Below are 22723 nucleotides of genomic sequence, written 5' to 3' on the forward strand. Positions count from 1 at the left end.
AAATCAACATTTTGATTATTTGAAGTTTTTCTCGCATGAAACGTGAATAACTAAAATACTTTAAAAAAAATAAATAAATAAAAAAAAAACATTCTTTCCTGAAGCACACAAGCTCTAAGCCCAATTAAAACAAAAATAATTTAAAATCATGTTCATATTTTTACTGTTGCCCCATGCTTGCTGGGCATGGGAGACAACATCATAACTGGACTCAATAGATTCAATATGAACATGACTGGAATAACCAGTCATGTTACAGCTTGATAAAATTACCGGAATGATAACATTTGAAGTGTTGATGTTACTTTTTATTTTGAATGTATTAAATAATGATTATTATCATTATTATTCGTTGTTGTATTTGTAGGCGTAATGGTATTATAGTTAGACGTAAAATTTAGAATTAGGATATTATTGGAAATTTTACCGTTGAGAAACAAATTGCTTGTATTTATCAATTTTTCTAGAAGTACAAATTTGTTATTTTAATTACTGAGTTAAGACGTAAGCGGAAATATAATACACCGTTTATTTTTGTGTCAAGTACAATTAGAGTGTGACATTTATGTATATAATGCTAAAACAATTTTTGCTTATTTATCATGTGTTTATTTTTTTTCTTCTAATTTTAGAAAGAAAAAAAAAAGAATACATCAGAGGAAATAATACTTAGCTTAAATAATAAATTCCCCCAGTTTTGATTTCCCGAGGTCATGTAAATGAAAAGCGGATGTGTGTGGTTTTGCACCGGAACTCGCCCGTGCGCGAGCTTCCTTTCCAGGAGTTGTAGTTTTTCTTAGCAGGTCTAACGTTAGCTTCCAGTTGTGAGCCTCGTCAGGCCAAAGGAGTTGGCTAACTGGTTTTTTTCGGAGCTGTAGAAAACATCGCTGTTTCCTGTTGTCGTTCAAGCGGAGCCCAGCTTTCGACCAGGTATAGTAAAACATCAGCTTTCACTGTTTATTTCTTCTCTCACCACGAATGTAGATCTGACAAACCCAAACTAACAGCTAGCTGGGGTTAGCTAGATTGCTAGCCACCCCTTAGCATCAGTAGTTTACATATTTCAAAACAAATACCCCCCCTATAGATAATGAGGCAAAGTGCCGTCTTTGTTATTGCTGTGGTGTTTTAAATGCTTTCAGTAATGTTCAGTTATTTTCAGTGTGTCGCAATGGACTTTGTGAATCATCATTCCAGGGTGGAAACATTTACTCAGAGACTCTTGGAACTGCCCAGAGACATTTTACAGCTTGATAAAATATGTTGGAAGTAGTCAATAAAACTGATTAAAGTTGTTTCCTGTTTTGTTTTAGATCATGGCAGATTTCTCGGTGAGTTTAACGGATCGTATCCCCTTAATTTCTGTCATAATGGTTGGATTCCCTGTAGCTTGCAGTGGAAATGACCTGTTTTTCTTTTTGTTGTTGTGAGTGGAGATGGTTATTTATACTTTCTCTTTTTGTTCTGTAGCTGTCAGATGCTTTAGGAGATGACACGTCGAGCCAGGCTAAGAAAATAGGCCACACTAACCCCACTGCCCCTGCCAGCAATCACCCTGCAGCTCCGAACCCGGGATGGCCCGGTTCCGCCCCAGGAGCTCCCACCCAGCCCTCAGCTCCAGCTGACTACAGCGGTGGATTGTCTGGCCCAGGAGCCCCGGGGCCGTTCCAGTACCCCTCTGGTCCTGGAGCGCCGGGGCAGTACCCGGGGCCTCCCTCAGCACCCGGCGGCTTCCCTGCTGGTCCCGGAGTACCTGGACAGTATCCCGCACCGGGAGCTCCGGGTCAGTTTCCCTCCAGCCCCGGGGCGCCTGGACAGTTCCCCGGGCATTATCCGTCTGAAGGAACTCCTGGACAGCTGCCCGGAGGCCCCGCTCCTTACCCATCGGGGCCGTTTCCTTCTGGCCCTGGCGCTCCGGCCGGCCCTTATCCGAACGTGCCTTTCCCTGGTGGGCAGCCAGCAGGAGGCAACGGGATGTACGGGCCAGGAGGTCAAGGTGGATTTCCCCCTCCAGCCGGTCCAGGATCTTTCCCAGCGTTCCCCGCAGGTGGATTCCCCCCGGTACCACCCGGGTCGTGGGGATCACCCGGAGGAGGTTTCCCGACCCCGCCTGCTCAGTTTGGCCCCGGACCCATGGGTCCGTATGGTGGTCCTGCTGGTCCAGGAGGCACATTGGTGAGTGTGAGCTCTTCCTGGAGTAAATACGTCGCTTCTCTTGCTCGCTATTCTGCTCTTCTGTAAATCTACTCCGGGTGTTTTGGTGAAAACAACTCAAGCTTTAGCGAACTAAAAGTTAACTTCTCTCCGTCTGCTGGTGACCTTTGACTGGGCGGTGCGTCTTGATTCCAGGTTTCTGCTCGGGTGCGCCGCAAATGTAAAGTAACGGCAACGCCCTGTTCAGCAGGAGTGAACGGAAATGTATTTCTGTCTTTCAGCCCAGATATAACCCACCGTTTTATTGAAAGCAATGAGCTCAGCTTTTCAGCCGGACCAGGACGTCCCACCCCATCGGCGCCAAAAGATCGAACGCATCCGCACCGACGAGTTGCGTTGGAACGCAGCGTTAAATTCACTGGATTTAATTGTTTCGGCTTTTGTTTTGTTTCAAAGTGCAATATGATATAATTTTCTTTGATTTACGAATAATGTAAATTATGCTTCTTTAATCTACTCATATAATCTAGTCGGACGCAGTTCTGACTTGTCCCTCACATGTATGAATTTTAATAAAAACCCTTTAATTTGCTCCTTGTTGCTCAGACTTCAGTTTGTGCAGGTGTTTGACTTTTGTTGAAATACGTGGAGATTACGACTCACTGAGGTATTGCACTGGGAATATAGGCGGAGTCGGAATTCATGTTCATTTTTTTTATTTGAACTTTTAAATTATTTGCCAATAATTGAAAAGTACCTGGATCACACCTACAGGATATTAACAAACGGGTAAACAATTTCTCTTTGTATCACATCATTCAAAAGCAAAAAAAAAAGCATTCTGAAAACTGTGGAGCAGAGGCAATGCTGTCAGCATTTACACTGTAAATATTTCCTTTCAGATTGTGCCATACGATCTCCCCCTCCACGCTGGGATTATGCCGCGCCTTTTAATCACGGTGATCGGAGAGCCTGTTCCCGGGGCAGACAGGTACGGATTTCCTCCCCCCCCCCCAAAAAAACAATCCTCACAGTCTGCGTTTAAAGTCGCGGCGTGCTTCAGGAAGAAGACGGAACGCCCTCAAAGTCATATGAATATGAAGTGGATCTGTGCTGTTTAACTCGGTTATTATGGACAGTTGTGTCAGAGATTAGTGAAAGGGTTTGCACTTTGTCCCATTACAACCACAAACTTCAGTGTGTTTTTATTGGGATTTTGTGCGGATCCTTGACATGACTTGAAATTGACAATCGGAGTTTATATTTGTGTAATTTATCAATTCTGCAGGTTCCAGGTTGACTTTCTTAAAGGTCCGGATGTCGTCTTTCACTTCAACCCTCGCTTCAACGAGCAGACCATCGTCCGAAACTCCAACCTAGGAGGTTACTGGGGCCCGGAGGAGCGAGAGGGGCCTTTCCCCTTTGTCCAGGGGCACCGTTTTGAGGTAAGATGTTTATTAACGGCATTACAATTTAATGAATGTAAAAAAAACAACTATTAATACAATAAATAATTTTTTTTTTATGTTTTATTGTAATCTGGTAAAAGTGTCGATTTACCGTGCAGAAATACGAGGCAGTAATTACAAAACTAAACTACAGGCACTAACAATACTACAAAAAAGAGCAATAAGAATAATCTATGAGTTGGGATATTAAAAAAAGAAAACACCAGCAGATATTTGTAAAAATTTAAATTGTTAAAGTTCATTGACGTAGAAAAACTACAGATGGCTCCGATTTTTTTGCAAAGCCAAAAAAAACATAAACAAACACCAGAAAACATTAGAAACATTACAAACGGATCATATAGCTTGTATTTTGTTGTTGTGTCAAGCAAACATTGCACATTTTTGAAGCACCAATCTCGCATTTCACAAACACCAAAAGTAATTTCTAATCAATCTGATACAGAAACTGCTGAAGTTTTCCCACTATTTGAAAAAAAAAAATTACTTTTTTTTTTTTTTTTTTGCGCACGCCAATTTTCTGTGCAGTTTGTGTCCAAGATGTCCAACTTTTCAAACTGTTTTCGCAGCAGAGAAAATTCAAAACGAATTGACCCGAGCAAATCTTGGTGTTTGTCGCCCCCATCTCGCAGTTGAAGATCCTCGTGGAGGAGGACATGTTCAAGGTGGCCGTGGACGGCACCCACCTGCTGGAATACGAGCACAGAGTGGGCGGCCTGGAGGAGGTGACCGTGCTGCGGGTCACCGGCGACGTCGTCCTGTACAGCGCGGCGCCCAGCATGATCTGAATCCCCGGCCGCTCGCTCGCTCGCTCGCTCGCTCTCGAAACGATTAGCCTGCCTCCACGCGCCCGGATCCCCCTCCAGCCCCCCTCAGACACACGGAGGCAGCTGACGAAGTTGCAAGTGCGGCCAGCAAAGTGCAATTGTCCCTCGCGTGGCACATTTTACCGCAACGCCCTGACGCAGATTGAATTAAGTTCGCACTTGATAATCCTGTTTTTTTTGGGGGGGGGGGGGGGGGGTTTTCTACTGAATGATGTCTCATTACAAAATTATGTTCTCACTTTCCTCTTAGATAATTGTATGAATTGCTTTGCATTTTTTGTTTTCCCTTTTTTTTTTTTTTTTTTTTACCCAATTCTAATTAAGGAAAAGATTGAGTGACGCAAATGTGTAACCAATTAAATAAGGAATAATTTATTATATATAAAAAAAGAAGATTGTAAGCTAAGCAGGGAGGAAGACGTGTTCCGTGCGTTTCATATTACTTCAGCAGTGTTTTGTTTACATGTTCATTATTTTGTCACAACATAGCGCGACAAGCCTTCGTAGTGCATGAAAGTGTGATGCTGAAAATTTCACATTTATTTCAATGCTGAACCACGACCCTCTGGAGTCACACACATATATATATAGTAGGCTAATCATGAAGTTTCTTCAAATGTAAGTATTTATATGCAGTGTTTGTTCCTCTTCTCTTCAGCTGTTTTTCTCCCAACCTTTCATGTCCCCCCCCCCCCCCCCCCCCCCCCCCCCCCCCCCCCGAGTTTGAACAAAACAGCGGAAAAGTGGCAACTAATTGTTAAATTAAAATGTGTGTGGGAGAGATTCTGACTCGGTGCCAAAGAGAAGTGGTACATATTTTGAATTTCTAATTAAAAGGACTATGTAAAACTTTCAACTTGTGAGCTATCAGTTTTGTTGTGATTAGATTGTCGGACATGTCTGACTCATTCAGATTAGTTTTTAGGAAACTAGTCTGTGTGTTGTTTTGTTTTTTACTTTATATTATACATATGAGTAAAATTTTAAACCTCAGAGTATTTTTTTTTTTAAAATTTATTAATAAATAATAACTTTTACTGCATTAGCATCCCATTTCTTCTAGCTGCCATATTTGACTTTTTTCCTTTTGTGTTGGTCAGTAGAAACTGTTGGTAAAAAGATAACATTTTTCTTCCACTTGTTTTTTTTTTTTCATTTGTTTGAGCTTATTATCCCTAATATTTTTGTTCAAATGTTTAGATGGTTTGTATATACAATGTTAAGACTCTTAAAAATAAGACTCTTTGATGAATTTTTTGGCGTCCTTGGCAAAAAAACAACTTAAAAGTAAATTCATCAAATGATACCTTTAATTTGATCCTATTTATTCAATACGTTTTAAGAGAACATTGTTTTTAATAAAATTAGTGAGGATGTAATTATGAATTTAACTTTTTTAAAATTATTATTATTTTAATTTATGCTTGAAATTAACTGATAACTGTCCAGGAATCTTTTGTTTTCCTAACAACAGAGATATGAAATTACAGAGAACTCCACTCATAACTATGATGGACAGCATAATCAAATTAAAGGCTGGGTTATTCAAATATAGTCAGTATATGTTTGTGCTACTTTTGTGAAAGATATAATTTTTTTTAGGGGTGCCAATTCATTTTGTCTGTGTCTGGAGGAGGAAGAAAGGGGCTAGACGTTGTGTACAAACAGAAACTACATAGTAGCTCTTATATTTCTGCTGATTTCGGAGCTCTGAGCACGTAAAGTAACGCTGGCTTCGGTTTAACTTTGTTGCAAGTTGTAATAAATGTCATGTTACAGGAATGGGAGGTTTGTTCTGCTTTAAATTTCATTCCTATGTCAGCCTGCAGTTCCCTGTTCTCCCGTCAGGGGGCAGCAGTTATACATAACCTGATCGCAGCGGACGAAGCAAAATCGAAACTCTTCAATGAGTCCACCTTCAGAGAAATAGTTTGTCCCCCCCCCCCCCCCCCCTATCCTCTCTTATTTTAATCCTTTGCAGTATTGGCAAAAATGAACGGGTCGTTGCAGTCCTGCCCAAGACTTGTAGATATAAACCTGAACCGAGGACCCGCAGGTAAGGAGAAGACTTTTGTCGGACAGTTAGCAAACCGTGTTGGCGATGCTAGCTGACTACGTTGCACCGAAAAAACCCCTAAAACAATCTGCTACGCTACCTGGAGCTAAAGGCTAATTAATCTAGAAAGTCGAACTTCTTCCTGTGTTACTTTGTCTCGTTGTGTCAAAGTTGTTATTTGCTTATGGAAGCTGCCAGAGTTTCGGTTTAATACATTGGAAAAGACAAAACTTGGCAAAAACTGAGGGTTTTTTTTCCCCATTTAAAAAAAAAAGTAGCATTACTAAGCTGGTTGTTTCCCCGCGTGAAGCCAGTCGGTTAATATTTAAAGCTGAATTGTTTGAAACTTTGTAAGATGGCGCTTCCTCACCACTCGCTTGAACTCTGGTCCACTGAGATGCATGTAAAGGTCAGCAGCTTCCTCTGCTAACAGCTACACTCGATGTTTGCTGCTTGTATTGCTACCAGGCCGGCTGATTGATTTTATGTCTTTGTGTTTACTTCCTGTTTTCTCTAGGTCTGGGGTTTAATATAATTGGGGGCATCGACCAGCAATTTATCGTGAATGATAATGGCGTCTATGTTAGCAGAATCAAAGAAGGTGGATCAGCAGCACTAGATGGACGACTGGAAGAGGGAGACAAGATCCTTGCGGTAATATATACTTTTTTTTAAAAAGTGCTTTAAATTGTTCACATTCTCTCACGTTACTGCCACAAACCTAAGATTATTCTGTTGGGATTTTAAGTGCAGAGAGCGACGTGAACTTGTGCTTAGTTGCAGAAATGGCAGGGAAGTGATGAAACGATCAAACTTTTGATCTCCATTGCATTTTTTCCTTCTTTTCTTTTTCACTTTTAGAATACCTAACGTTGTATCAGATTAGGTGGAGAACATGTTTTCACCGGTCTGGCCAGAGATGCTCCGTATTGTAGAGTTAAGCCTGGGCAATTTTACCAACATGACTATTGTTTTGTTTAAACTATCCCATGGGAGCTGCGGTTGTTCAATTGTTTTGGTAAAAAAAAAATTTTTTTTCAAAAATAGCAAAATTGTGTTCGTCATGACTGATTTTTTTGATTTATTTGTTTTTTTATTTTTTATTTTAAAGCAACAAATGTGTGAAAAGTCCAAGTGGGAGAATACTTTATATAGACACTGTGAGTTGCGCAGACACTTATTTTATTTTTTTCCCAGTTTTCAAAACCGTGCATCGTGGAGGGTATTGATATTTCAGGAAATCTAGCAGTCTGACCTAAAAGTGGAACTAATGATTAACTGCTTGTCTGGCCGCACAGATATTTGATCGCAGCGTTCCGTGTTTGTCATGTGGGTGTTGCAGATAAACGGAGCCTCGCTCGAGAACCGGTACCACCACGAAGTGGTGGAACTGTTCCGGTCAGCCGGGGAGAACGTCCAGCTCCGCGTTATGAAAAGGGTAGCTGAAAATATTCTGATTTTTCTGTTTTTTTGTTTGTTTTTTTTTCCTCTGCTTTTTAGATGTAACTCCACTATTTCTCCTCTTTTATCCAAACAGACTATTAAATCAAACTTGAATAAAAAATGTGCTTGCCTCTACATTACATAAAAAATTGTTCTAATTGTTGCCACATCCAATAATGCTTTAAAAATATCTCTGTTTTTGATATTTTATTTCCAAAAATAACAGACAAATGGCGGAAGAAATACAAATAGCTAAATAAAATTTTGGAAGTAGTAATTTATTTGTCCTTAATGACTGAAGCGCGGTCTTACAGAAATTAAACTTTGCGCTCCATAATCAGTTTAAAGAGTGACTTTATATGTTATTTCTTGCCCAGCCCTGTTTCTATGTGATTTTTTTTTTTGTTTGCCCCTCCAGCTCAGCTCTGTTTTACCTGTTTGTTTTTTTTGTTTTTTTCTGTCTTTCAGTCTCACCTAAGTAACGGACCAGCCGCCTCCAAACCTAATCGCCAACCTTCCACGTCTACTCTGGGAATGCTGGCGTTATTTGCTGGAGCCGTGTCGATCATTGTTGTAGTAGCTCTTTATAAACGGCTTAAATAGCTTTTTTTAATACATATGTATTATGTATCTAAGCTGACGATGTCTGTATGTTTGTTTTAGAATCAAAAACTTTGCTAAATGCCAAAAAAAAATTCAAGAAGCAGACGGTGTGAACGGTTGACCTTTTCCCGATTGGCAGGTAATGGCGTCCCGATTTAGTTCATTTCCATATTCGTGCGTATTCTGTGATTTAGTGGTAGCTTCTTGAGGACCCATTCTTATCGTCGGAGTTGTGTCATGCAAAGAAATTTGTGCCCTATTGAGGTGAAGGGTTCCCTCTCTGAGCGGGTGAGAGCAAACGAAAAGTATGGACAGACGTCGGAATAATCGAGTCGTTGGTAAAACGTAAACGCCGTGTCGCGTTAGCCGCGCAGAGCTCGCCCTGTGCGCCGAGAGAGCCCGCTGCGTTCCTCAGTGCTGAGGCCAACTCCTACAAGATAATCGTAAGACACAAGCCAGGGTTTGTATTCAGACCCACCTGAAAAAAAAGAAATCTGAGATTACTCGAGGGACTACTTTTAGCTGCAGATGAAGACAAATTGCTTTTTAGTGTGTCCCCCCCCTCCTTTTGTCGTTTAAAGTTTTAACGGTTGTAAATAACAGTGTGGCTTTGTAAATTAAAGTATCCCAGTTATTCTTCATCAGACCAGTGTCTCATGCGTTTAGGCCAGTTTATGTCAGACCGATTCAGGAAACGTGTATTAACAAACGGTTGGTTTCCCTACGTCTCAGTGCCGGACATCCATTTGCATGAATTACTGCGTCGGCGCAATGGAGGTCATCAGCCACTGCCGCCGCCGAGGCGTTCAGGAAGCCTCGGTCACTGTCACAGCGGCTTTCTGTCAATTTTCCTCTTTGACGGTGCTTCGTGGATTCTCCGAGGGGCTTAGGTGAGCCAAGTTTCCCGACCAAACAATCACATTTTGGTCGTCAAAGCAGGTATTTGTGCTTTTCTCAGTCGCTCGTGGGACATTTTCCGCCACATGTTTTCCTTCCATTTAACGTTTCATCAGTTCTCTTGGATTCTGTGCTCTGTGTGCGTTACTATTCGAAAACCCGTACAGCTGATGGGGTTTCCATCCGCTGTAAGCCATGGTCGTCGAAATTAGCATCAATTGTTCCAATATATCACTTTGTGTAAAAAATTTTAAGAGTTTCACTTTCTGAATCTATGTATGGAATTAAGGTTTTTAGTCATCTAATCTACTGAGATGCACTTTCTTCCCTCACGTCATTGGGAGGTGCTCTCGTCACTCATTTAACCCAGCTTTTGCCGATATAATTCAATAATAAAAAATATATATATATCTTGATTTATTTCCGAAATGGAGATGTTCTGATTGTACAAGGGATCTATTTTTTTGTGTGTTTTGTTTTGTTTCATTGTGAGCAGCTTGTTTTCATTCCTGCCTCAGACTAACAACAGTGTTGCAATTAACTCACTACTTTCACGTTTTGCACTAAAGCAACAATCATGGAGATTTTCTGATAGCGGTTACGAAACAAGTTTGAACAGAAATTAATGTTTTTGTTGTTGTTTTTTTCTTTCTTTCTTTTGGTCACAACAATCACATCGCCATCTCTATACGTGGCTAATTGTATGTAAATACATTTCTCGTATGAGACATTGTGAATATGTGCAGTATGCCAGACAAGAAAATCACAAGCACTAAGTTATGCAAACATTCTGTTTGACATGCAGACATGTAATAAAATTTGTTTAATTCCACCTATAGTGTTTACTGCTTTATTTAAATTTTAGAAGTATTTTGATAGATAATACTTGTTTTGTGTTTGTTATTGATTGAAAGTGAAAATTATAGTAATATATGAGCTTTGACATTCATTCATACCTCCCACTTTAAAAAAACAAACAGGATTTTATTACTTTTACTTACTGTCTCAAATAGACATGTTTGCTGATCAAGCAGTAAAACTTAAATAAATGGCTAGATTTAATCCTGCGTTCGCTAGCAACATCCAGAAAAAGATACTTGTTGATCTATTAAAAACCAGCCAAGAGAAAAATAACATTTAATCAGAATTTAATTTAATTTAGGTTTATTTGATAGGGACAGACACACATCAACATAGACAAACTAAGCAGAACAGCAGTTTGCATCAAAGTGCTTATAGCACATGCTGATTCGACATTGTCAGAATAAAAGTTGGTAGCCTCCCCAGGTTGGGTTTGACTTGGCTTCCGTCCAGGGCGGCATGACGTGGAGGGCGCAGCTCAGCATAAAATAAAAATAAAAAAATCTTCAAGTTGTCAATGAAGTTTAAAATAAAACAGCATTGTCAAATTTACCTTCTCAATAAATAAAAAAGGCTCTTTTGTGCCTGATTGAAAAACTATTTATTTTTGTTATATCCACTGTTTTTTATTTGAATGTCTCAAGTTATGTAAGTGAATAATTTCTTACCATGAAAAAGTTAAAGCAACTTTTAGAAGTGTCTGTGTGGGTTGTGCAGCCCATTTATTTAAGGGGCCAGAAGGAGGGCATTGGACAGGGCCTCATAAATTCAAGCACCACCCCTGGATTGCCACTGTGTTTTGGACCTGACAGGGCAGCTGCTAAACTAGTTGTATTTTCATATTAAAGTATAGGTCGTGACTTGATACATACAGTTTTTCCTCACTATTTCAGCACATCTTATAATATACAATAAAAAGCGAATATCTAACGGAATTTGTATTACTTCCATTAACCATATTTTATTAATTTTTTTTAAAACGAAGCGGAAATTTGACTGAATTTCCCCACAGAGCTCGTCTGATTGAAACAAACGGCGCCTTTCGTGGCCAAATGTGCTGCTGGCCTCCCACCAGCGGCTCAGGCTCCCATCAGCTGTTTGGAGGACGGCTCGGAGGCAGAAATGATGTAATCAGGCAGAGAGGCAGAGCCAGAGCTGAGTCCAAGCCGCGCGACACGGACGCATCTCCGCTGCGAGGGAACGCGCTGGAAGAGCCCCCCTCATGGAGCCGGTGAGCGAGGGAGCAGGTCGGTGGACGCGTCATGTCGCAGGGGCTGTTTGAGCGGCGCGTCCTTTCTCCTCCCAGGAAAGACAGGGTTCTGGATGCGGTCCGGCGGCACCACCACCGCCACCTCCTCCTCTTCCACCTCCAGCACCGGCCCAGAGATGCTCGCTGGTGAAATTCCTCATCCGGGGTTGTGGATGTAATTAACCGCCCGTGCGGGCCAGCAGTCCTCTCCCCGCACCGAGTGGAAATGCTCCCATCTCCGCCGCCTCCTTCGTCGACATCAGGCCGCTCGTGCTGTCGCCTTCTCGCCCACGATGATGACAGGAGGGCGCCCGCTTCGGGTTTCAGCACATGCAGGCCCCCTCCACCCCCCACCTTTTTTTTTTTTTTTTTTTTTACTCCTCGTACGAATCACAGAATCGGCTCTGATCTGATGTATTAAGAAGAACTAGTTTCCGCTTTTTTTGTTTTTGCTTAATCACATCTACTGCCGCGATCGATTTTCTTTTGTGTGTGTGTTTTCCCCCCTGACCTCGGGAGATGATTGCGGTGTCCGTGCAGTAGCTGTTCCTCAGCGGGGGGAATGAGCTGAAGCCTGTCGTGAGCCCCGGTGACTTTACAGGAGCGTGGGGGGGTTGCTGACCGTCTGATACAGCGTGGGGTAAAGGATCGTTTGTCCTTCCGGCTCAGGTTTGAACCATGGCCAATGAACCTGTGATCCTTAACGTGTATGACATGGTAAGCACAGCACTCACCTCATAAATGCGACACCTTTGCTTATTCGCACTTATTTCGATTATGGGGAAACTCATGTAACGACATAAATACATGAACTGTTCCACGTCTTGACTATTTTACAACCAACATCACAGTAATGTCATGTAGTTTGATTTACTTAAAAGTGGCAAAGGAAGAGAATAGACCTGAAAAGTGTGGCGTGCATTTTTTTTAATCCACTATGACAAGTCTTCAGAATTCACCTAATGAATAATTTAATCTCAGTATAGATGCAGCTAATTGATGAAGGCCTCGGGAGTTTGTCCAGAGAACATCAATGGACAATCAACATCATGAAGGCCAACCATAGCAGAAAGTTGTGGGGGAGTTTTAACCCTAAAACGTCACATCACTGCCAAAACATCACTGCAAAAAAATAGCACAGCTTAGGTGGGAAAATCTGTCAGCATGAACAGAGTGGCCTACAGACTTTAATCTAATCGAGAATCCGTGGACAGACGCGAAAACTGATGTTCCTATATGCATGTTCTCTATCTCCTCTGACTGCTTTGGAGGCCTTTTTCAAAGAAGAATGGCAAAAAGTGCTGCATGGATGTGCAGACAACCCATTCGATCAGCTATAGTCTTGTTGAAAAGTGCATTTATTTCAGGAACGTAATCACAAAAAATTAAACATGTTATATAGATGGATGTTTACAGCTAATAAAAACACAATTTTTAAAAGTAGAATATTACATCAGGCCAATTAAGAAAAAACATTTTTAATATAGAAATGTTGGCTAAGTGAATGGCGTGCTTAATACTTACTTAAAAGGTGCTTTTATTCTAATAAACCAGTCTCATCAGAATGGATATTATAATTTTCTTGATCAAGATTGTACATGGATGGTACTTACAACCGTAACTGCAGCTGGGGATAATACTGCAAAATCAGACATTAATCTTTAAAACTGTGCCATTTTCCTTAGTGCAATTCTGTCACATAAAACCCCTTTTAAGTTTAATAGAGTTTGTGGTTGTGATGTCAAAATAAAAGAGAAAGAAATTACGGGACAAGAATCTTGTTAAAGGTTATTGTATCTTCTTTTCTCTTTTTTTTTTTAGATGGTTTAAAAATCTCACACAGTCTTAGAACAAAACACAAGAGCACAGGGAGCCAGCGGCCCAGTTGAAAACCGTGAAATGCCTCACGAACTGGGGAAAGTCTTACCGGCATCCTCTCTTTCTTCGGGTTCATTCACAAGAAAGCGGAGAAGACATATTGGGGGGGAAAAAAAAAAAAAAGCCTATTTATACTCTGAGGTCGGAGCTGTGAAACATGATTCTCTGTCGGCTCTCTGACCTCTGCTGCTGCTGCTGCTGCTGCGTCCTCAGTCCTGCATCCTCAGGTCCTTCAGACCTGAGCGCACCTCTTGCTTTTCGCATGCTGTCCCGCTTGGTGGATCATATGCATGACTTACAGCCTGTCATTGCAGCAGCTGCTTAATTTTCTGCAAATCAGTATGATTGGATGAAGATTAAAAAAAGACAGATCATGATTTCGAAGCAGTAATAGGTCATAACCTATTGGCAATGCCTGTGAAGAAGCTTTTACATGCATTTGCATCCGCTGGCACAACTAGCATGTAGCGTTGTAGCTACATAGAGAAACAGCTGCGTCGCGAGTGATTGATCAGTGCACAGCTTGAATAAACTATAGATGGGTGGTGTGTGTACGATCTGCGGGATGTGGGCAGTTACTCAGGGCTGTATTAGAAATGGAGCGCTAAAAAAAAATAGAACTTACCAGTTGTGTCCTTTACAAGTTTTCTATTGCTTTTATGCACAAGAAGTCAACGCATAGTTAGGATCCCCTGCGTGGTGCTGAGAATCAAGAGGCCATTTTTTGGTGCTTTGGTCATTTTTGATTGGCTTTGGGGCGGCAGAAGGAGGGGCTTTACCCAGGACACTGTTTATGCAAGAACCTCCACTGCCTGCATCCCACAGACGACCTGTTAGTGGAGCTGTGAATGTGAAAGGAGAAAACTAACAGGTGGCCTATTGGCACAAGTTAGCACAGTAACTGAGCTATCAGTGATTTTGTTAAAAAAAAAAAAAGGAAAAGGAAAACATGTATTTCTTAGTGTGGGATTCTCATCCTTCATTGAAGAAATGTACTCCAAGTAAACGCTGACCTTTTCACACTTCTTTACCAGACCTATTTTTAGCATTGGATACTTTCTGGCAGTAAGGGTCTCAGTAACAATGACTCTCAAACGTCCAGATTAATTTCTAACCAACTGGTTGCATTGGGCTGTTTGAGCCCTGGAAGAAAGAAAAAAGTGATCACGGGGGCGGCGGCAGTCGAATTCCTCCGCAAAAATTTACCACAAGAATAACAAAAGAAGGCAGCGGGAGTGAGTCACACCAGCAGGGAGGAAGATGAACTGATTGTCAACAAAGGGACCAGCAAGGCATGGAAAAACAAGAGTGGAAAAAGGCACCACTGTCTCTGCGTTCCATTATGAGAATCAGGCATGTCGGATTTACCACGGTGCCAGAAAATGTTCGCTGCGTTATGTTGTTTTCCTGCGTGGAAGCCAAGAGTTGAGTGCTCCCGATGCATCCCAGGTATAAAAACAGCAGAGAGCCTACGGAGTGTATGGTGCTCACTGGAGAAACATGACGAGACTCGGCTGACACAAAGTAATGCCGTGGGAATGCGTTAAGAGCGTGACTCTGGGACCGGAAATGTGTTTTATTATTGATAAGAGGCAGCTGGGGCAACTCTTAGCATGTTTTCTCGTGGTGCCTAAAAATCTGGATGCAGCAGTGGGTGAGGGAGCTGCTGTCTCTCCACGAATTATCTCCTAGCTGTCTGTAGAGAGAGGTCAGGAAGTAATGGCTGCCCATTTCCATCTTTTGTGACTCGCTGTAAATCGTTGACATGAAGTTATCCATCAGCGGGGGTTTTCTGTTTAGTGTTTTCCAGAAATCCTCTGTTACTACTAGTAAATACGTAACAGGTTAACACTAACTTTAACCCTGAGTGCCGTTAAGTCTTTGCCTCCTACAGATTTCTTCTGGATTCGCTTCCTTCGTCAGCCTTAAATCCCTATAAGCTCATCGATCAGATCGTAATATTGAGACCAAGCTTATGGAGTAAATATGAAAAGAACTTTAAAACGATTATTTCATTTATCAAAATAAATTATCTGTTAAATTAACCGGACCCTTTATGGAAAATAAAATGAAATCGTGACAGTTTTTTCTGAGTTCTCTTTTACTGGCTAGACCCAGATCCCTGATTAGCGCCAGATATACAGTATATACTGTATATATGCTGTATATATAGTCAACAGAACCTATTTGGCAGCATGAAGTTGGATAAAAAATGTCACTGACATCAGTTTGGAATTACAAAGTCTTTGTAATCAAGTTTAGGCTCAAAGGGAATGCTAAGTTTTATCAAAATGTGGCAATCTTTTATCAACTACTGTAATTCCTCGAAGATAAGATTACACCAGACTAAATATCATGTGGATCCATAATGGATTTATGACGACGGCCTGGGAGTGTGGACGATGTACGGATCTTCGCCAACTCCAGAATAAACACACGCTTGGAGTCTGGTGAGATCCCAGCCCTGGAGAAGCAGATTGTGGAGGACGATGAAGCCGTACCTGTTTTTCTCCTGGGAGACTCCGTCTATCCTCTCCTGCCCTATTTGATGAAGGACTATCCCAATGATGGCTCTTCCCCTCAAGAGGAAAAGTTTGGATGTTGTTTCAGTAGAGCTCACGAGGTCATAGAACACGCGTTTGGACGACTGAAGGCCAGGTTTGGGTCTCCCATGGACCTAAACATGATTGACTTGCCTCGTGTGATCTATGCATGCTTTGTTTTACACAACTACTGTGAGGCCATGGAAGAACCAGTGGGTGAGGATCTTGTGTCCACAACAATGTACGCCGACCAACAAAGTCAGCCACCGACAAAAACTAACGCCAAGCTCACAGACTGTGACGAGGAAGATGGAGAAAGAGTTAGAAGAGTTGTTGCCAAGTTTCTTGATTCACTGGAATCAAGAAAAGATTTGACTCATGGTTTTGTGTTATTTTCCATACTTTTGTGTAACTGATTCTGACTTATTGGATAAGGAAACAAGAGTTTGCTCATGTTTGCCTTTTATTTTTTCACACACTTTAGAAACAATGGCACAGTTGACACTTTTTAAAGGGTTGTGTTTTTAATAAGTAGCACTCTTGAAGTGCCAGTGCTACATAAACACGACAGAAATCCAAAGTTTACCTTTATTGCACATTTCAGCAATAATGCAGTTTATAGTTTTATGTCAAAAAGGACAAAAATGAAAAGAAAGAATGGAAAACCTTGAATCATGAGTATGTCCCAAGTCATACAAGAGATTTGATGTAGTCAAATTGAAAAAAAAAAAAAAGCAAGTCAAATTTTTATTAGAGTTTTATAATAAATAAAAATTTGGGACCTAAGTTAAAAATGTGTATGCTTATTTTTCTTTAACTCATTGCTCCAGGAATGATAATGCAACAAAATCAGTGCTGTTACTATTTTTTTTTTTTTTACATTAGTCAGTGCTGTAACACCCGCATCCAAAATATTCCACTTTTCTGTTTATTTTAGGAAAATATTGCATTTTCTGTGTTTTCCCCTTAAAAAAAAGGTTTTTTTTGGGGGGGGGGGGGCTTGACAAAAAGGGAATCAAAACAGAAAAGACCTTAAAATATGAAAAACTTTATACCTGTGAATAGGTCTGAAGTTGTTGCAAAGATTTGATTTAGTGGAAGGGAACAAAAAGAGTGTAGTGGCACATAATATAGCTGTAATATTGAAAATACTAACAGAATCATAATGAGAAAGAAAAATTGAGAGAGTGGTACGCTTGTCGTTACACCAAGTTTTATAAACGGGTGAAGTCCTGCTCTTCCGTTGTGTCATCCAGCAGCAGACTTTGTTGGAACAATGTTGCTGGAAGTTGCCGGTTGCTGGGGAGGGAAGTGAACGGGCCAGGTGTGCAATGTGGAGCAGGAGTCTGTGCTAATCCAGATTAGGGCCGTTGCAGAGGGCCAGGTGTGCTGTCAAAGAGAATGTTTATGAATCTGAAGAAGTAAAAATGTATTATTTTTCTGAACTCTAGATCACAAAAAATTGTTTTAATATCCAAATCCTATTTTCTAACCGTTTTTAAAAAAAGTGCCTACTGAATGCAGACACAGTTGTAATATTTTAATATTTTAACAATCTGTTAATGGGTAGGTTTATCAATACATTCTGGCTCAACTGGTCCTTTGAGAACATTTATGATCTTGATCTCGGCCCAAAATCAAAGTGACCTTGTCACCCCTGCCCTATAAGAAGGCACCAATTCCTTCTGCACAGTTTGTGTGATTATCTTGTCAATAATCCTTAAGTAGAGATCTTGAAATGAACTATTGTAGGAGAAACTAACTCATAACTAGGAGGCTTAAAACATTTATCTCAGCCACATTGTTTTGACCTCCGAGATCTTTGTGACAATACAAAGAAGGCATATCTTCCAAAAATGTGAATCTAAACAGCTGACTCGAATCATTTCTCTTATTTAACCTGTGCCGTAAATGGCCTCTGCTACTGTCAGGCATTGTGGGGTTTTGATTTAGGAGCTGGTATATCCTGCCTGTGCTTTTTCTGCATTATTTAAGGTGACAGGATGAGAACATGTCTGTCGAGCTGCCGCACAGCCGCTGCTCCCTCACTCTGTCTTTCTCTCCTCGTTTTCTCCGCAGTACTGGATAAACGAATACACCTCCAATCTGGGCATTGGAGTCTTCCACTCAGGCATCGAGATTTATGGCAGAGGTAAGACGAGGACCGTCTTGATGTCTGTGAAATCCCATTACGCATTCCCGAGTCGAGGATGGCCCTGGGGCGACACGGAGCTGCGCTCGGTGATGGGCGTATAGTGAGATTTGTGCAAGGCAGATGAAGTTTGGAGAGAAAAAAAATGGAATATGGAATTGTACTCCGCATAGCATGACCCCATTTCTCTTGGTTGAGTCACCACTGACTCACTCTGTGTTTATGTTTATGTGTGTGTGTGTGGGGGGGTGGTGGACTGAAATAGAGGGGCAGGATCTCTGGTGAAACTTGATCTCTGGAAATCCAGTATGCCCTTGGAACTGGACATATTGGCTCTGTGAACAGAGAAATATGGTGATAGTCTGGGGCCTGACTTTAGAAAGGCAGTAGCCCAGGGCGCCATTCTTTTGGGAGAGGCAAAGACTTTTATTTTCTTTCATTTACTCGTTTTAAAAAAAATTTTATTTAATGAACGCTGACTTTTTCAAACATTGTACTTTATAGGCCCAAATCATGTGCGTTGTATTATCTTTTTTTTAAATTAATATATCAATATTCAAGTATTTGACAATTACAAAGTTATCGTCGATTTATTTGGGAATAATATGGATTTATGAGCTATTAAGCATCAGTTCATACGTACTGAAGTATTCTAGTAGGACTACCTATTAATGTACTTTAATTTACATTAGTGAAAGAATTCTTCCTTAGTGGATCGGGCACCAAAGCTGGGTGCAGCCCAGGGCCCCACATCCTGGTAAATACACCCCTGGTGACAGTGAAGATATAACATAAGCTCTGTAGTTTGCTGTTGCTCTCTACTCTCTGTGCTCTAATGACAGGGAGTAAAGCCCTGCATTCAAGCCAGCCCAAATGATTTAATTACAACATCCATGATTAATCGGTATCTTCTCTGTAATTACAGAAGCGGAGGTCTTTTCTTCTTCTTCTTTTTTTGGGGGGAGAAACGTCTAATCTGTATTTTGCATCTTCTTCCTCTGCCCCGCAGAGTTCGCGTACGGCGGTCACCCCTACCCTTTCAGCGGCATCTTTGAAATCAACCCCGGCAACGCCGCGGAGCTGGGAGAGACCTTCAAATTCAAGTGAGCGCGCTTCCTTAGTGCGGCACGTGGGAGTGCGCGCGCTCTGACGCCACGCTGTTTATCTATTTCCAACAGGGAGGCCATTGTTTTGGGCACCACGGACTTCACAGAGGAGGACATAGATAAAATCATGGAGGAGCTTGGTAAAGAGTTCAAAGGGAACACCTACCACCTAATGCACAAAAACTGCAACCACTTCTCCTCCTCGCTGTCTGAGGTCAGTCTGATGTAACGCTTTCTCCCAAAGTGCTGCGAAGCCACACAGGACAGTCAGCATAAAAAAATACCACGTACTGTATGTTTTCCGTACTGCATTCTCTCTGCACACAAAGGCTCAAACTTGAAAAAAAAATAAATAAAAATGTTTGGAATAAATAACAGCCATTAAAATGAAAAGAATGTTCATATTCGTGAAACAGTGCTGGTAATCTTAAAAACAAAGCAAAGAAATGAACAAAAGGTATTTGATTATTTGAATTATCCTATGCGTTCTTCTGAACTAGTGGCTGTAGCTGTGCTCTGTCTGACTTGGTTTTTTTCTTTTTTTTTTTAAAAGAAGCAAACAAATAAAGATGAGCTAACCATTTTTATCAGCCTTTGTCTCTTCGGAAACAGAAGCAAAATGCATGTGTTGAACAACACAAAACGGAACAAGTTTGTGCTTCTTGTGCGAAGAAAGATCGTTAGTTGTTAGGGCTGCAACTAACGGATTGTTTTTGGTAATCGATTAATCGATTATTCTGACAGTAACTTGATTAATGAGACAAAAAAACATGGCACCCCCCCCACAGATTTTTCATTTAACCACACCTTCCTTTTTCACACTATATTAGAAATAAACTTAAAAATGCAAGTAATTTTTTTTTACCCTCTGTTTCAGTTGCTCTGTGGAAGAGAAATCCCCCGCTGGGTCAACAGACTGGCTTACTTCAGCTCCTGCATCCCCTTTCTTCAGAGCTGCCTACCCAAAGAGTGGCTGACCCCGGCCGCTCTGCAGAGCCACATCAGCCTCGGCCTCCACAAGGAGGAGCAGAATGACTCGAGCGACGAGGACCCCACGTCGCCGTCCGGCGCGGCTGCCGCCGGCTCGGGCTCCTCCCACAGCTGTCGCCACACCAGGGTGTGACCCGACCGGCTCGCTCGCCCGCCAGCCCGCCGACCTCTGGACCCACGCCGCTGTTGCCGGCGGCTTCAGTAGGCTTTGAACAACCAACTGACCTCAAACTGTTTGGCCTCTGAATGAAAAGAGACTGGAAGCGTGAGCTTGCTCTTTGGTGCGGGAACTGTTGACGGACTCTTCAAACCTGGAGACTCTTTGACGGAAAGACTGGAAGAAAACTCTGAGACCTCGAAGGGTCGGCTCTGACTCCAACCGTACACACTTGTAGATCCGAAGTTTGTAGTGTAACATTCTTAGTCTTTTCCACAAAAATTCAAAAAACCTTTGTCAGCCTTGTCCCCTGCCCTGCCTTCGAAGCTGCTTTTGTAGGAAAAACAAAAACTTTCTAGATAGTAACACTACCAGGAAACTGCTAATCTCCGCAAGTTCGGCAAGTCCTCGTTTAGTAACCTCTATGTGGCCTTCAGATGATATCGCTGATTCCAGTTTCTTAAGGTGTAGCTATTCTGCGGCCATTTCAGAGGATGAACAGGTCAGTTTTGGGTGGGAGTTTGGGGTTGATATTTCCTTAAAGAGAGAAAATGTTGCATGTTGAGACAATGTCATAAATTAGACAACTAACCGGAGGTGCGATGGGGCGACGCAGTACTTGACCTCTTACAGATTTCTTTTGTTTTAAATTTTTATCTCAGCGAAAGATAACCCAAGTAGGTAAAAAAGCCGCTTTTTAGATAATTCCCTTTCTGAAGTGACAAAAGTTACCCAAACCAACTTGGCAGTAGATGAAAATAGAAATGTCCTCTTTAATTTCAGCAGTCAGATTCTAAGTATTGCCAGACATGGATAAGTCCCTTCAACCAAACCTGTCTGACAACTCAAAGTAGGCTAAAAGCTCACAGAAGCCAACTGAGTATTCCCAAATTTAAAGAAATTCAAGAAATTTGCACTTCAGAGAACCACAATGAGTGCCATTAACCACAAATGGAGAAAACTTGGAACGATAGAAAATCTTCCCAAGATCGTCCACCTAACCCAAAATTACTCCAAGAATGCATCAACAACTCATGCAAGAGGGGAAAAAAAATAACTCCTGCAAAATTTCAATTTTGGCTTTGCAAACCTCAGTTATGGTCTCGGTTTATGAATTAACAACAAGAAAGAGACTGGGCAAAAAAACAAACAAACCCCTGTTAACTATTGACGAGACAACAGTAGGACTTGGCCACAAACTCGCCACAAACTCTGGCCAGAGTTTGTGGCCTCAAACAAGCACTCTTGGGTTATTCAGCAGGACTGAACCGTTGGATCTGAACTGTCCAACTGCAGATCGCCCAAATATAGGTTTGAGACTTTACAGTTTAGTGAGGTTAAGACCTAGAAACATTAAGTTCATATTGTTCTCTTTAGAACAAGCATAGCTTGCTTGCGTATCCAAGGAAACACCACCAAGTCCTCTATCTGAATGGCTAAAAACATCAAAAATAAAGATTCTTATGTTGACTAGCCACGTTCTATTCTGATTTACTTTGAGATACCTAGAAAATCTTCTTGTGTTGCTGACTGACTGGAAACAATCCTGCAAAGACGAGAGGGTCAAAACTAATCTACAAAGACGTAAAGGTCTCTTAGCGGTTGCTACAAATGCTTGGCGGAAGATGTTGCCACCAGAGAGTGGAGGGCAATCGCATTTTCTCAAAAGACCCGGTTGGTTTAAATAGCCTTTTTGATTGGATTGCATTGGACGTGTAATGGAAATTGCAAAAATAAACAGAAGAAATCTGTGAGCTGGCAAATACTTTTTACCCCTGTCGAGTCGTCACGTGAACCCTCTCATGATCTTTTTGTAGAAGAAAATCTCTTTACTGGGAATTATAGCGTGAATAAGCCATTAGCCGAGTAACCAGTTTCTTAACGGTTGCAAACAATCAAGAGTGAACACTTTTAGTTGAAACAGCTGCTGTTCAGCGAGCCTCAGGCAGCTCAGTCACTGTCTCTGACCGTCTCAGAGAAAAGGTTCTAGCCGCCGTTCTCTCAGTTAGCGACTCTGTGACCTAGCGCATTTTTTCTGGCTACTCTTTTATATCCAAGTGATCTTTGTACTGTTAACATTTTTTCCAGCCAGAGTCAGCTGGACTCCACCCCCACTTTTCATCATTGGAACCACAGAGACAGAGGTGCTGCAATAAGGAGGAGCAGAAATCTGTCCTTTCCCTTCCACCAAGAGTCCATCATGTTGTGTGTGCAGTTACTGTGAGTTCGGCTTAGCATTAAGATTGGCCCCTTCATAGGTCACAGCTCAGCCTCGCTGTATTGACTTCTTAAACTGTTTATTGTGCCGGTGGCAAAACACAAAAGCGACAAATCCGGA

At 41.5% G+C, this 22723-nt stretch overlaps 3 protein-coding genes across 3 annotated transcripts; all 3 read left to right on the forward strand.

Annotated features, from left to right (window-relative positions):
* Positions 1–759: 759 nt before the first annotated feature.
* Positions 760–4832, forward strand: lgals3a (lectin, galactoside binding soluble 3a). Its single transcript, XM_032548039.1, has 6 exons — positions 760–930; positions 1314–1331; positions 1471–2175; positions 3057–3145; positions 3443–3599; positions 4256–4832. The coding sequence occupies exons 2-6, from the start codon at positions 1317–1319 to the stop codon at positions 4409–4411; spliced, it is 1122 nt and encodes a 373-aa protein (XP_032403930.1). The 5' UTR covers positions 760–930; positions 1314–1316; the 3' UTR covers positions 4412–4832.
* A 1481-nt stretch (positions 4833–6313) lies between these two features.
* Positions 6314–10281, forward strand: synj2bp (synaptojanin 2 binding protein). Its single transcript, XM_032548046.1, has 4 exons — positions 6314–6506; positions 7024–7160; positions 7849–7944; positions 8418–10281. The coding sequence occupies exons 1-4, from the start codon at positions 6443–6445 to the stop codon at positions 8550–8552; spliced, it is 432 nt and encodes a 143-aa protein (XP_032403937.1). The 5' UTR covers positions 6314–6442; the 3' UTR covers positions 8553–10281.
* A 1307-nt stretch (positions 10282–11588) lies between these two features.
* Positions 11589–21429, forward strand: LOC116709491 (deubiquitinase DESI2). The gene is made up of 5 exons (XM_032548043.1): positions 11589–12276; positions 18060–18132; positions 19142–19235; positions 19311–19452; positions 20116–21429. Exons 1-5 carry the CDS (start codon positions 12238–12240, stop codon positions 20359–20361), a joined length of 594 nt encoding a protein of 197 aa, XP_032403934.1. The 5' UTR covers positions 11589–12237; the 3' UTR covers positions 20362–21429.
* Positions 21430–22723: the final 1294 nt, after the last annotated feature.

This window comes from Xiphophorus hellerii, chromosome 19, assembly GCF_003331165.1.
Source record: "Xiphophorus hellerii strain 12219 chromosome 19, Xiphophorus_hellerii-4.1, whole genome shotgun sequence".
In the NCBI taxonomy this organism is placed as follows: domain Eukaryota; kingdom Metazoa; phylum Chordata; class Actinopteri; order Cyprinodontiformes; family Poeciliidae; genus Xiphophorus; species Xiphophorus hellerii.

Excerpts from the sequence above, each read along its gene's own strand:
- lgals3a (XM_032548039.1), top strand. Across the intron at positions 2,176-3,056 it reads CTGGTCCAGGAGGCACATTG|ATTGTGCCATACGATCTCCC; the intron begins GTGAGTGTGAGC and ends ATTTCCTTTCAG. Across the intron at positions 3,600-4,255 it reads TCCAGGGGCACCGTTTTGAG|TTGAAGATCCTCGTGGAGGA; the intron begins GTAAGATGTTTA and ends CCCATCTCGCAG.
- LOC116709491 (XM_032548043.1), top strand. The coding sequence starts at position 12,238 with ATGGCCAATGAACCTGTGATCCTTAACGTGTATGACATG. Across the intron at positions 12,277-18,059 it reads TCCTTAACGTGTATGACATG|TACTGGATAAACGAATACAC; the intron begins GTAAGCACAGCA and ends TTTTCTCCGCAG. Across the intron at positions 19,236-19,310 it reads GGAGAGACCTTCAAATTCAA|GGAGGCCATTGTTTTGGGCA; the intron begins GTGAGCGCGCTT and ends TATTTCCAACAG.
- synj2bp (XM_032548046.1), top strand. The coding sequence starts at position 6,443 with ATGAACGGGTCGTTGCAGTCCTGCCCAAGACTTGTAGATATAAACCTG. Across the intron at positions 7,161-7,848 it reads AGGGAGACAAGATCCTTGCG|ATAAACGGAGCCTCGCTCGA; the intron begins GTAATATATACT and ends TGGGTGTTGCAG. Across the intron at positions 7,945-8,417 it reads AGCTCCGCGTTATGAAAAGG|TCTCACCTAAGTAACGGACC; the intron begins GTAGCTGAAAAT and ends TCTGTCTTTCAG.